General features: G+C 38.1%; 1 protein-coding gene across 3 annotated transcripts; it reads left to right on the forward strand.

The window, feature by feature from the left end:
* Positions 1-889: 889 nt before the first annotated feature.
* On the forward strand, positions 890-12,793 carry lrit1a (leucine-rich repeat, immunoglobulin-like and transmembrane domains 1a). 3 transcript variants are annotated; one of them, XM_087982300.1, is made up of 4 exons: positions 890-1,058; positions 2,872-3,215; positions 5,655-5,960; positions 8,518-12,793. In XM_087982300.1, exons 1-4 carry the CDS (start codon positions 937-939, stop codon positions 9,588-9,590), a joined length of 1,845 nt encoding a protein of 614 aa, XP_087838426.1. In that variant the 5' UTR covers positions 890-936; the 3' UTR covers positions 9,591-12,793. The 3 variants fall into 3 exon arrangements, with proteins under 3 accessions (XP_087838426.1, XP_087838425.1, XP_043534964.1); XM_087982299.1 differs by having other exon boundaries at positions 2,743-3,215; positions 8,518-12,791; XM_043679029.2 differs by lacking the exon at positions 5,655-5,960 and having other exon boundaries at positions 2,743-3,215.
* The last annotated feature ends 1,150 nt before the right edge of the window (positions 12,794-13,943 follow it).

Raw genomic sequence — 13,943 nt, forward strand, 5'->3', positions numbered from 1 at the left:
ACTCCAGCTCATAAAAGTCTAGCAGCCCAGATGGGAACACAGTAACAGTACAGAAAAACATTTTTAGAAGGCCTAATGCACTTACCTTTTAAATTACATCCCACTTGCTCATTCACCAGAGATCTTTTCCTCCATCAGGTTTCAGGTATTTTTAATCAACCTGTATCAAAGGTATCATGACACATCCCCTGGAGCAGGCGAGACTTGAATCCAAGCCTCCTGGTTTAGAGGTAGGGACGCTACTGCTGTACCACAAGAGTCCTCTCCAGCAGTTTCAGTTATTTTTAATCAACTTGCTCAGATTCCGTTAGGTTTAACCTCAAACATACCTTGAGCATCGTGTCAGTCTTGAACTGAACATGCATGTCGCTTTTTTGAATAGATGTGGATTGGAAGGAATGCCAGCTATACTGCCTGTAGCATTTACCTTTGGTTTCATCAAACTTTTACGGCTTGTTCCATTTAGCAATTAAATAATTAATACAACATGATTTTTATTCCAGAAGCACAGAATGATATAAAACAGAAGTAAACCATTGGTCCATCAACATTAAGGAACGGTTCTACTTCATCTAAGTAGACCATTCAGTCTATTCCTACCCTTCTGCAGTGGTATCATATTGAATGATACTATCCAATTAATCTCCATGCAAACAAATACACATGCATTTAAAGAGAATAAAACAATGCCAGGATAATTCACATCCTTGCATGTTAGCTCTCTCAGTACAATATCTCCCGATGGTGCCCAGACTATATACCAATCTCATGACAGCAGAAAGCCCTTCTTAATCCTTTTCTATCCTTTTTTTATCTCAGGATTCACTGCAGCAGCTGAGGACTTTGGATTGTGAGCCACAAAGACAGAGAGATGTTGCTGGAGCTGTGTTAAGCAGCACAGTCTTCAGATCACCAGTGCTATGAGGAGCAGAGAAAATGTCACTCAACATTTGGATGCTTTGCTTTTTGTGTTTTGGCGATCTGTCTGTGACTTTCTGCTCGTGCCCTTCTCAATGCATTTGCACTTTCCAGAATTACAGTGGTGAACACATGACAAGGTATCTCAGCATTTCAACTTTGGGTTTAAATTGGGAGAGACATCTAATTATTTTATAACTGAAACTGCATAGTTGTACAATTGAAATTGTCCTTTCCAAAATTCCATGCACTTAATTTATCATTTCTAATGTTCAACATATTTACTTCCGAAGAGATTAATTTTAGTTGTGCTTTTCTAATAGATTTCTAGCAGCATCTGCCATAATATCAATTTATATATGTATACTTTGTACTGAGGTAAATTGTAGAATATCATTGCATATTTTTGGAAACATTTTACAATGCTCAAAAAAGCACTGAGGATAACTTTGCTGTATTTCAATTTCCTCAATATTTAATATTTGACATTGTATTTTATTCTACAATACAATTTTTACTCCTTATCTGCATTGTCTATACTAAAAGAAAATTATAAATATTGAAATCATGTTTAATTCAGGAAACTATTATGAATTTCTTTGATTGATGTCAGATCTGAGGTCATTTCTTCTGAGTTGTCGACCTAGTGAATTAAGTCTTAATTAGTCAAGACATTTCCATTTCTACAGATTAAATGTGAAGCTCCATCATACTTTCATTGAGGCACTTACATTTAAATTACTTCTCCAAAGTGCATATTCCTGACAAATACATATTGCGTTTGATAATAAATAATAAAATTTAAGAGAAGGTAAAGAAAATTGAGCTAGATTAGAATCCTTACAGTATGGAAACAGGCCATTCAGCCCAAAATATCCACACTGACCCTCTGAAGAGCATCCTACCCAGACCCATTCCCCTAACTAGTGCACCTAACCTACATTTCCCTGAACACCATGGGCAATTTAGCATGATCAAATCACCCTAACCTGCACATCTTTGGACTGTGGGAGGAAACAGAGCACCCAGAGGAAATCCACACAGACACAGGGAGAACATAAAAACTCCACACAGACAGTCACCTGAGGCTGGAATTGAACCCAGCTCCCTGGTACTGTGAGGCAGCAGTGCTAACCACTGAGCCACCATGCCACCCAATTGGCTGCCATAACTCAAATGGAATGTGGTAAGAACTTCTTTGAGCACCACTCCTGACTTGTCTTTGCTGTTTCTGGCATTTTTCAGCTGAAGTTAAATCAAGATTAGTACAACCATTCCTAATGTAATATCCTATATTACATTTCCTATTATTCATGCCTCATTAATGCTCAGTGTAAGAGAATATCTGTCTAAACCTGGTTCTGAGCAGCAGAGAGCTACTTGCAGAGAAGCTTTTTGGACCAAATTTCCTTCAGTTGGTAGTGAAGCTAGAGGCCAAGCAAGCCCAATGCCAGAATTCAGCTAAGACTGAAATGAGGACAACACAATTGGTATCCAGGAATAGGGAGAGCTAAATCTTCTCCTTCACTTCAGGGATGGAAAAACTATTGGTATGATGAGGACTTATCTTTGCTCTCATAGCCCTCACTTTTCATGGTAGATCAACTGGCTGCTCCACACTGCCTCGGTCCACATTACTCAGACATATTACAGGAGAATTGATAACACTCAGTGTCACAGCAGCTTTCAAGCAAAGATGGGAGAAAACTGGATCACAAACAAGCAAAAAAAATTACCATGCTGTGTTCTCTGCAACTAAAAAGTTTGTTTAGTTGTCACATGTAATGAATAATTAAACTAACAAGAGATTCTCTTTACTTTCAGGACTGTGCTTTGTAATGACCCTGAAATGACTCTGTTTCCAAACAATATTCCAGCTGAAACTGTAAAACTAGTGATTGAGAAAACATTAATTAAACAAATTCCCACCCAAGCTTTCTCTTCTACCTCCAGTCTGGAGTACATTTGGTTGTCCAGTAACTCCATCAGCAGCTTTGACAGACAGAGTCTGCAGAGTGTAATCGGTCTGAAGGAACTTCGTCTGGATAGAAATGCACTTGCAACTTTTCCATGGGAAGCCCTTTCTTATTTGCCACAACTCTGGCTCCTTGACTTACATGACAATGTTCTTCAATCATTCCCAAGCCAAGCAGCCACTTATTTAAGAAATATCATCTACCTGGATTTATCAGGAAACCAGCTGACTACCTTGTCAATCAAAGTGATTTCCATCTGGCTGACTGCTCCAAAGGTGTGCCGTGCAACTTCATCAACCGACAATTCAAAACGCATCATAGGTAAGCACAAAGAATGCCCTATCTCTGCTGTGCAGTAGACTCATTTGTAAAAACCCATCAATAATGTTTCATTCTCATAAAAGGTAGATCTTTAGCTAAATTATTGACATAATTCTCCATTAAAATAATACATTTTGATTGGTGATTAGTTTCTTAAGCAAGCAATTTTAGAGAAAGCTGCAGTGTCACATGTAACAACAGAAATGTAATATTCCTCTGTTATGCATTTGCTTTTCACTATGGCAAGTGTCTCTCTGCTATACTCTTACCTCAACTTCTTTATTTTGAATCATTTGACTGGCTCAAATCATTAAGTTTACTTCTATATATATGTTAATTTTCTTTTACCTCAAGTTATGAGTTTTGTTGACTATGAGTTTTAACTGATTGCTGGTGCAATGTATTTTGAATTTGAGGTTATCCTTCTGTTTGTATAAAGTGACGCTGAAACAACTCTTAATCATCACACCTGATATGGTGCTCATAACTCAACAGCAAGGACAAACACCTCTATAATGCAAAATAATAGGCAACACTGTGGTAATTATATACCCCACTTGCCTTTTCGTCATCATGATTCAGAACACACTGAAGAAACTATTAGGACTGTATTCAATTGCCAATACATAAAAACCTGCAATATTGTATGTTTTCCTGTACAGTATACCCAATATGTTCAGATTTACCACAACATAAATTAGGAGTCCAATTGATTTCATATAATTCCTCAGCATATGCTTATTTATAATACTTTATTTTTCATATACCTGACTTCAATCAAAGAGGGAATATAGATATAAGGTCAGTTAAAGTCCCACACTTCTCCTTGGCAAATGTCAATGTTTGCTGTTATTGCACTTAAATTTACAAATAAACAAATTAATGTCATAAAATTAGCAACTAAAGACAATGTGACTACAAACAATAGATTGTATACATTCATGTAAAATTTTAGTTACATCACTTATTAATTTTTTCGTAACAATTATGACCAAATGAATGTAGGGACCATTTTAATATTTCTCATAACCACCTTAAGATTGGGTGTTACACAACTTTGCAAAGGCAATAAGATATACGAACAAGAGTAGGTCATTTGACTCCTTGAATCTGCTTCACTATTCAACGGGAGCATGGCTGATCCACCAGTCCTCACATCAACTTTCCTTCCCTTTCACCAAAACATTTGATTCCCCTACTAATCAAGCATCTATTTGTCTCAGCCTTATAAATATACAAAAGGACAATGCCCAACAGATATCTGTAGCAAAGATTCCAAAGACTCAAAACCTTCTGAGTGAAGAAATTCCTCCACACCTCAGTCTTGAATTGATGCCCCTTAATTCTGAAACTAAACCCTCTGATTCTAGGCTCTCCCGTAAGGGGAAACATCCTCTAAACATTTACCCTGTCAAGCCTCGCAATAATCCTATGTTTCAATGAAATCACCTCTCATTCTTCTAAATTCCAGAAAGTAGAATCCCAACCTGTTTAATCTTTATTCCAGAACAGGGATCATCTGAGTGAACTTTCACTGAACTGCCTCCAATGAAATTATATCTTTTTTTAAATAGAGGGGACTAAAATTGCTCACAGTTCTCCAGATGTGGTCTCATCAGCACCTTGTACAGTTGCAGTAAAATTTCCCTACTCTTTACACCCAACCCTATTGAAATAAGGGCCAACATTCCATTAGTTTTCCTGATTATCTGCTGTGCCTGTGTGCTAGCTTTCTGTGTTTCATATACCCAAAACCCTTTGTGTTGCAACTTTCTACAGGTTTTCTCATTTAAATAATATTCTGTGCTTTTGTTCTCAATGAACAATTTTGCATTTTCCCACATTGTACTTCATTTGCCAACATTTTGCCCACTTAACTTAAACTTTCAATATCTCTGTAAATTGTCTGTACCCCTTTCGTAACCTGCCTTTCCACCTTTTTTTTTGTTCTGTTATGTTACTTGTTGGGAGGGTAGAATATTCAATCAAATATGAACTTTAATGTTTTTCACGCGATGAGTTTGCAATTCTGAAGTAATGTGGCAATGAGAACAGTACAACTGAGATGGCGTTTCCTGCCAGAGTAAATATCAACTTGGTTTTCTGCTCCTCATCAGTGCCCTGGAAAAGACACAAGGTGAGGATATCACAGTAGTTGGCTGCATTACCCTCCAGAGTGTAATACTTTACTGAGGCACACTGCATGATGACTGATTGGTCCCTTGGACTATCAGAAACTGTGAGATAACAACTCACATCAAAACTTCAGAAGAGCTGAAAGCCTTGCTGTGCAGGCAGGATCAATAATTTAAAAATGTGTATCTAAAATATTTAAAATAAAGATATACTAAAATGAAAGAATTTATATCCAACAGTGCAGATCCACATGTTTTGCAATCCTTTCCTCTGAACGAAATGTACACTTGTTCCTTTCAATAGGACTACATGGCAACCCTTGGAAATGTGACTGCAGATTATCAGAACTAGTTCATTTGGTCAAGAGGAATGGTTTAACTACAGCTTTGATGGACCCTGGATTAAAGTGCACATGGCCAGAAAACCTCTCTGAATCCCAACTCAGCAGCATTGACCTAAAAAAGTGCCAGAGTCCAACAATTCATGCCGTGGAAAGTAAAGTGACCACAGTCATGGGAAGAATTGTCTCACTATATTGTGTCGCTACAGGGGTTCCCATTCCAGACATTAGTTGGCTTAGATTGGATAATATCCTGTTGAATGATACAGGTAGGTCTCTGGTCAAATAAAGCCATTTTTTAACTGTTTTTAGTTAAAAAAACTAAACTCTGATACTAAGGAAGCATTAAGCTCCAATATATACCCAACTGTTACTTACTTATACTAATCTCAATAAATACTGTGATTACATTTTTCAGTCAGCCTTCACTGAAGAGATTGGCACATTGATTATAGCCAGTACACATGTTGAAAGATTATCAATCAAGAATAGATTTTTACAAAATATTTGGGCATGTTACTGCAACCAGAAGGGAATGATCTATTTTTAGATAACAATTTAAAACTTTTAGGTTTGCTCTCATAATTTAACGTTGGATCCTTCCAATAAAATATTGTCTTACAATTACACCTAGTTGACCATCTTATATTGCATAATCCATGTGTTCTATATGTCCATAAATATTGTATGACTTTAAAAGTTTACTTCACACTGCTGCAGAGGCAAATGTTCTGTTTCCGATAAGCTTTGCCTTTACATTAAACTTTGATGTTTCTTAAACTTAGATTAACCCAGCTAAATAGAATTAAGGATTGTAATTTCTCATTGGGGCATAGGAACAGGAATAGAGCATTTATCCTCATAAGCATGTTCTGCCATCCAGTTATGTCATGATTGATTTGTATCTTAACTCCATTTACCTATCTGGGTTCCATAACCCTTAATTCGCTCCCGAACAAAGTCTTACCATTAGATTGCCTGCTATAATTTACCTGTAAATGTTTGTGAAATATGCAAGCTGTGGCAGTTGATCAAAGCCTTGAAATTCTACTGTGTAAAGCAATGTACGTTAATGTGAAACGCATGTGTCTTTTAATTTGAAGCTGCCTTCTGACATATCTTTTTAAGACCACAGTTCAAGAACTCACCATTACCTTCTCAAAGGTAACCAGGGACAAGCAATAAACCCTGGTCCAGTCTGCGGCACCCAAAATTCATTAAAAAATTCCTATTTTAACGTGCACTTCGGTGGTAGATTTAAGCTATTGTATTGGCTGACTGACAGGAAACAGAATATTGGTCTGGGAAGGTTTGTAGTGGAAGTCCCCAAGGTCGGTGTTGAGAGTCTTGCATTTTCTGCTAAATATTAACTTCTTAAATATATAGTACAATTTCAAAATTACAAATGATATGGAACTTGGCAGCATTGTCAACCATGAAGGGGATCATGTAGAAATTCAGATGAACATACACAGGTACAGGGTGGTTATGCAGCAGATAAAGATCAATGCAGAGAATGTGAGGTGATAGCTTTGTATAGAAGAACATGGAGAGACAATATAAAATAAAATAAATAACTCTAAAGGAAATGTAAGGTTGGAAGGTCCTCGGTGTAAATGTGCACAAATCATAAAGGTGGCAGGAGAGGTTGAGTTAATAGAACTCAATAATACTGTATATGAAACTCTATTAATGGGGACACAGTGTATAAGGGCAAGGAAGTTATATTGAAGTTATGTAAGACACTCCTTCAGCTTCTGCTGGAATATTGCACCCAGTTCTGGGCACTGCACTTTCAAAAAATAAGGGGAGGCATGGATGAGTGTACAGAAGTTTACCAGAATGGTTACAGAGATGAGGGCAATTATGAAGGTATGTTGGAGAAATTGGGACTGTTTAGCTCAGGGAAGAGAAGCTAAGTGATCTCTTTCAAGTATTCAAGATCAAGATAGAGTAAATAGGAGGAAATTGTTCCCATTCATGAAAGGATCAAGGATGAGTGGCAACAGATTTAAAGTAATTAGTGAAAAATAACAAAAATGATATAGAGTCATAGAGATGTACAGCATGGAAACAGACCCTTCGGTCCAACCCAACCAGATATCCCAACTCAATCTTGTCCCACCTGCCAGCACCCAGCCTATATCCCTCCAAACCCTTCTTATTCATATACCCATCCAAATGCCTTTTAAATGTTGCAATTGTACCAGCCTCCACCACTTCCTCTGGCAGCTCATTCCATACACATACCACCCTCTGCATGAAAAAGCTGCCCCTTTGGTCTCTTTTATATCTTTCCCCTCTCACTACAACAAAAATATTTTTCATGCTGTGAGTGGTTAAGGTATGGAATGTACTGCTTGAGAGTGTGGAGATATTCAAAAGGGAATTAGATAGTTATTGTGAAAAGAAACAATGTGCAGGCTCACTGGGAGAATGCAGGAGAATGGCACTAAATGAATTGTTCATTCAGAGAGCTCGCACAGACAAGATAGGCTGAATGATTTTTTTCTTCTGCACTGTAATAATTCCTGTGATTCATCTTGAAAATTTGTGATGTTTAAGTACAATTGTTAATTGCAAATTTTAACCTTCAAGTCAGAAGAACCCATTATGACATGAAAGTCTTTTCTCTCTTTTATCAAGATTATTTTGCACCTGTAATGGAGAGTTCCAATATTTGCCAGCAATTTCTATAGACAACACTAGTTGATGAGGAACAACAGCAGGCACATTTAAATGTATTTCATTTTTAATCCAGAAAAAGCACATATTCTTGTAACTTCCAACTCAAATATAAAATGCTGCAAATGTTGTGTTTTACAGTAATACAGGACAATTCTCATGAGAGATTGAAGTGGTCTGCACTCAGTCTATCAACTACATCCCATCAGGATTCTGGAATATATTTGTGCAGAGCCAGTAATTTGGTGGGTACATCAAATGCTTCGATTTCCCTTCTTGTGGTGAACTCTGCCATTGCATTAGCACCAATCAAAACCACACCCAAAAGAACATGCTTCAGAAAAATGAGGAAGCTCATGGCCAAGTATGTGACTGCACTGACCACCACAGTATCACCAAGGGAGTCATCAGGGATCTTTCATGGTATAAATGGGACAGATTACTTCCTCATGCCTAACCACCAGGTTAAACCAAATGAAGATGCATCAGAAATTTTTTCACAGGTTATGGATCCTCCACAAGTTAGTGGCTTATTGGAAAAGCGAAGAAGTGCTGATGATTTTTCTGACAATATTACATCTAGTCCTTCTTCAACTCAGCCAGAAGCAGACTGTCTGGTCAGAACTGTTAGAGTTATAGGGGGTACCTATCATAGTGTTTCCCTGGCTTGGAGATCTCCAAAGGCTACAAATATCACAATCTTTAGCATTCTATACACTACTTTCGGTGAAAGGGAAATGCGAAGAATAAATGTGAGTCCTGGAAAGACCAAAATCACCATTGGTGGTTTAATGCCACAGACCAAGTATATTGTTTGCATTTGTCTCAAAGGCCTCATTCCCAAGAAGGAACAGTGCGTAATTTTCTCCACAGATGAAGTAGCTAATGCAAGTGGGACACAGAAACTAATTAACCTGGTGGTGATCACTGTGGCCTGTGTTATTGTGGTCCCTCTCACTCTCATTGTCTGCTGTGGAGCACTGAAGAGGCGCTGCAGAAAGTTTCTGATTAAGCCACCAGAAGAGGGTTTCCAAAATGACTCATACGTCACGTTTGAGAGTCTGTCAACAGGGCCCAAACCCAGCGGTGCTGAAGGAGAATATCAGACTCGCCACAATAAAGATGAGTCTAATCGACTTCTCTCACCAAGATCCAGTTTAGATTCTGAAGAAGCAACAAACAGTGAAGTACAACAGCATGAATATTTCTGCTGATCGACTCATATGCATTTGGATCAATCAAACTTGTTCATCTGAATGGACATACCATTAGCAAATAAACTAACTTCTCACTATTTCCCCTGCCAAAAGGCTAATCAAATCTAAGCCCCATATTCCAGAATTTCAACATGACTAATACATGTACAGAAAGTTTAGATTCCCTACAGTATAGAAACAGGCCCTCCAGCCCAACAAGTCCACACTGACCCCCCGAAGAGTAACCATTTCCCTCTGACTAGTGCACTTAACACTATGGGCAATTTAGCATGGCTAATCCACCTAACCTGCACATCTTTGGACTGTGGGAGGAAACCAGAGCACCTGAAGGAAACCCATGCAGACACGGGGAGGATGTGCAAACTCCACACAGACAGTCGCTCAAGGTGGGAATCAAACACAGGTCCCTGCACAGTGAGGCAGCAATGCTAACCACTGAGCCACCATGCTGCCCCGTGAGCAACAATAAGGCAACAATAAACCATGATCCTTGGATTCTTTGTGAAGGCAATACAGTTTTGAAGAAATTTTAGGAATGGAGAACTAGTTAGTATTATGACCTCTTTCGCCATGTGCAGCTATAAATCTCATACCCAACAGTGTCTGTATTTTTGATTGTTAATTTAAGATCAACAAGAATATCACCTTCCAGAAATTAAAGACTTCCTGCCTTGGGGTGTCAGTGTCAATATCACACATTTCCAGTCAAATACAGCACAGCACAGCCCGAAGCTGAATGAATTTCCTTCCAGCTGACTCCTACACCGTGCCTCAACCTTGGATCTTTTTCCAATCTCCTAACCAACCATCCTTGACCTCCTGAGTAACATTTCCAAATATCTATATGTTAAATTGATCCAGACCATATTGTGAACATTACACTCAGCAAAGCACGCTATCAAACCATAAATCAAGATTTGGTTTGAACCCAGCATTGAAAGTTCAATCTCTAAGCTCTTGCTTCCCTGGATATATTAACCCCTCCACTTCATTGCTTGGCTCATCTGAATGTCTGTTTACATTCTGTAAGGAAGAAATTCCATCCAATATATCTTTCAAACAGTAGATAGGTTCTTTCGTTATCCTGTTTCTGCATCAAACTATGATATTGTTTCAGTGTCCTTGTCTGTACACCTTGCCTAAGAAAAGCTTTATGTAACAGAATGGGTAGCAACAGTTTTAACATTACTGTTGTACTTCCGATGGCTAACAGTTGTGCATTTTATTTATGTTGTTATATAACAATTTGGTGTGTGAATGTTTTACAGCAATACTTGCTGCTTTCTTTTGCTCTGTTCTGTTGCTTTGATGAAAGAAATTACTTTGAAGGTGCATTTTGTAATTGGCTCAGAACATCTGAACATTTGCCACTCAGCCAACTTACACATATCATCAGTACAATAAATGTTAGAATCCCAGTAGTATCTGAAAGGAGTGATTTTCTTGATTGAAATGTTTAGCTTGTTTATTACAATGTGAAAAATGGCAAATCTGATCTTCAGACCACTTTGTGCAGAGCTATGCAAGTTTGGCCAAAACATCAATTGAGCTATTTATCAGCAGCATATCCAACTAAAGGAAACCATGCTACATGTAGTGTCACTGTACAGAAAGTTCTCTACTTTGAAGTCTTACCATAGGACTTTCCTTCTCAACCTCTTCCCTCGCCTGAGGTCTGTTGGCCCTCAGGTTAAATCACCACCAGTTGCTTCTCTCAAATGAGAGCAGCCCCTATGTTCTAGTATTCAAACACTACCTTAAACTTTGAAACTGAAAATGAAACTTCATATAGTCCAAGCCCTTTTTTCCAATATTATTGGGGAACACATGAACATTGGAATAGATGGACTTCATTTCACCCTTGAGCTTGTTCTGGCATTCAGTGAGATTATGGATCACCTGTGACCCAACTCCACATAGCCATCTTTGCTCCGTATCCCTTCATACCTTTGGTTAACAATAATCTATCGAAATCAGATTTAAAATTAGTAACTGAGCCATCAATAATTATGCAGAGTTCCAAATTTCTACTGCCCTTTGGATTTTGAAATTTTCTGAATTAGAAGTTCTCTTAAAAGCAGACTCAAAACTTTAGACTACAAACCCTTTCCCTCAACACTCCAACCAGCAAGAAAAATGCCTCATTTATTTTACCCAACTCCTTTTAATATCTTAAAAACTTGAAATGAAACCATTCCCTCACCTTCTACTTAAAATGGAATACAACCAAACAACAATGCACTGCAGGTTGTGCCAGGGAGTGAATATATATTCATGCATACCTTAGCATGGGGTAATTGGAAGGATTCACATCTATAAAATAAAGTGCACCAGGAACTAGACGTTACCAGAATCTCTGAGGAACAGATAGTGATGACACGCAACATATTATATAGTGTGTTGGGAAAAAGTATTTTTTTTTATTTTGCTAATTTTGACATTATATGACACTAGGTTTCTGCATCTTTCTGTGGATTACGAAGCAGAATTGATACTTCTTATAGTCATAGAGTCGTAGAGGTGTACAGCATGGAAACAGACCCTTCAGTCTAACCTGTCCATGCTGCCAGCACTTGGCCCATATCTCTCTAAACCCTTCCTATTCATATACCCATTCAATGCCTTTTAAATGTTGCAATTGTACCAGCCTCCACCACTTCCTCTGGCAGCCCAATCCATACACGTACCACCCTTTGCGTGAAAGCCTTAGGTCTCTTTGAGATCTTTCTCCTCTCACGTTAAACCTATGCCCTCTAGTTCTGAACTCCCCCTACTGACAAACCTAAGCTATCACAGCAGACATTCCCAGCTAAAGAAAAAACATGTAATCTTACCAATAAATTCTGCAACATATGTCAAGCTTATAAAAGATTATAACAACGTGAAGCAATTATTTTAAGCTTTCCTGGCTTTTGTGTATGTTTTAGACTTAAGGTAGTCAAGATTCAAATGTTTTTCTTGGTACCTTTTAGAAAACCTTCCCAGTTGGTCTCAATACATTTTCAAATTATACAAGGTAGGGAAATTATTTTTAAGTAAGTTGAATATAGGGTATTATTTTCTTTTAAGAAAGGAAATATTATGAACAATGATAGGTGCACCTTTGTATTACAGAATACTCAGGGAAAAATATGAAAGCAGGAAACCAATTTTAAGAACATTACCTGAACATACAGGAAATCATGGCTTCACTCTGGCCAACACATTTCCCATAATTCCTTTATTGAGCACTTAGTGCTTCACCTTTTTGAGACAATGCCTATACACCATGCATTTTATCTAAATCACCCACTGCCTTGAGACTGTTTTTCATGTAAAACCTTTCCAAGGGTTTTCTGAGGGCAGTATTTTATTGTCAAAATGTGGAGTATAAATCTAAGGTCATCTTGTTGAACTTTGTAGTGCATTTGCAAGGTTACGCAATGAATAAGGCAAATGACTTTGAGTAGGACCAAATGGCCATCAAAACCAAGTGAGGCAGAGAAGGACAATGTGGCTGATCCAAATTGACATAAAATTGAACCTGGAGAGATTACAGAGTTTCAAAAAGAAGAGAATGAGAAGACAGCCAGTAGTTATAAATGAAGGAGGAATAGGATGGAACAGTTAACCAATTCTAAACAATCATTGCAAGTTGAATCAAGCATGCAGGACAAACAAACATAGGTACAATCAAAGTTAAAGCTCCATTTAGGATCAATTGCAGGGATCACTTTGTCAGGTAAGGAGTGATCAATACTGAGATAATAGATTTTTAAAAGTTAATTTATGAGATGTGGATATCATTCGGTCTGCCAGCATTTATCACCCATCCCTAGTTGCCCTTGAGAAGGAGGAGGTAAGCAGCTTTCTTGAAACTTTGCCCTCATTTTGGTAGACCCACAATGCTTTCAATTTAGGATTTCAATATAGTGACAATGAAGGTATGGAGGTATATTTCCAAGTTGGGAGTGTGAGAGGCACAGAATGGAACTTGTGGGTGGCAAGGTTCCCATGTATCCACTACCCTAGATGGTGGTGGTCATGCGTTTGTAAGCAGCTGTCTAAGGAATCTTGGGAATTACAGTAGTGCATTTTGTGGATGGTACACATTTTGCTACTGAGCATCAGTAGTGGCGGGAGTGAACGCTTGAAGATGTAATGCCAATAAAGCAGGCTGATTTGTCATGGATGTTGTCAAGCTTCTTGAATTTTTTTGGAGCAGCAATCATTCAGGCAAATGGGGAGTGTTTCATCACACTCTTGACTTGTGGCTTGGAGATGGTGGACAGGCTTTGGGGATTATTTCAAGTCATAAAGTCATAGAGACTTACAGCACAGAAACAGACCCTTCAATCCAACTCGTCAATG

The sequence above is a fragment of the Chiloscyllium plagiosum genome, unplaced genomic scaffold (genome assembly GCF_037043375.1).
Source record: "Chiloscyllium plagiosum isolate Xiang-an unplaced genomic scaffold, Cpla_swu_hap1 HiC_scaffold_43, whole genome shotgun sequence".
Classification (NCBI taxonomy): domain Eukaryota; kingdom Metazoa; phylum Chordata; class Chondrichthyes; order Orectolobiformes; family Hemiscylliidae; genus Chiloscyllium; species Chiloscyllium plagiosum.

What these genes read in the sequence shown, in the direction of transcription:
- lrit1a (XM_087982299.1), top strand. Translation starts at nt 937, where the DNA reads ATGTCACTCAACATTTGGATGCTTTGCTTTTTGTGTTTTGGCGATCTG. An exon ending in AGTGGTGAACACATGACAAG is followed by an intron (nt 1,059 to 2,742) that starts GTATCTCAGCAT and finishes CTTTACTTTCAG; the next exon opens with GACTGTGCTTTGTAATGACC. An exon ending in TATCCTGTTGAATGATACAG is followed by an intron (nt 5,961 to 8,517) that starts GTAGGTCTCTGG and finishes TGTGTTTTACAG; the next exon opens with TAATACAGGACAATTCTCAT.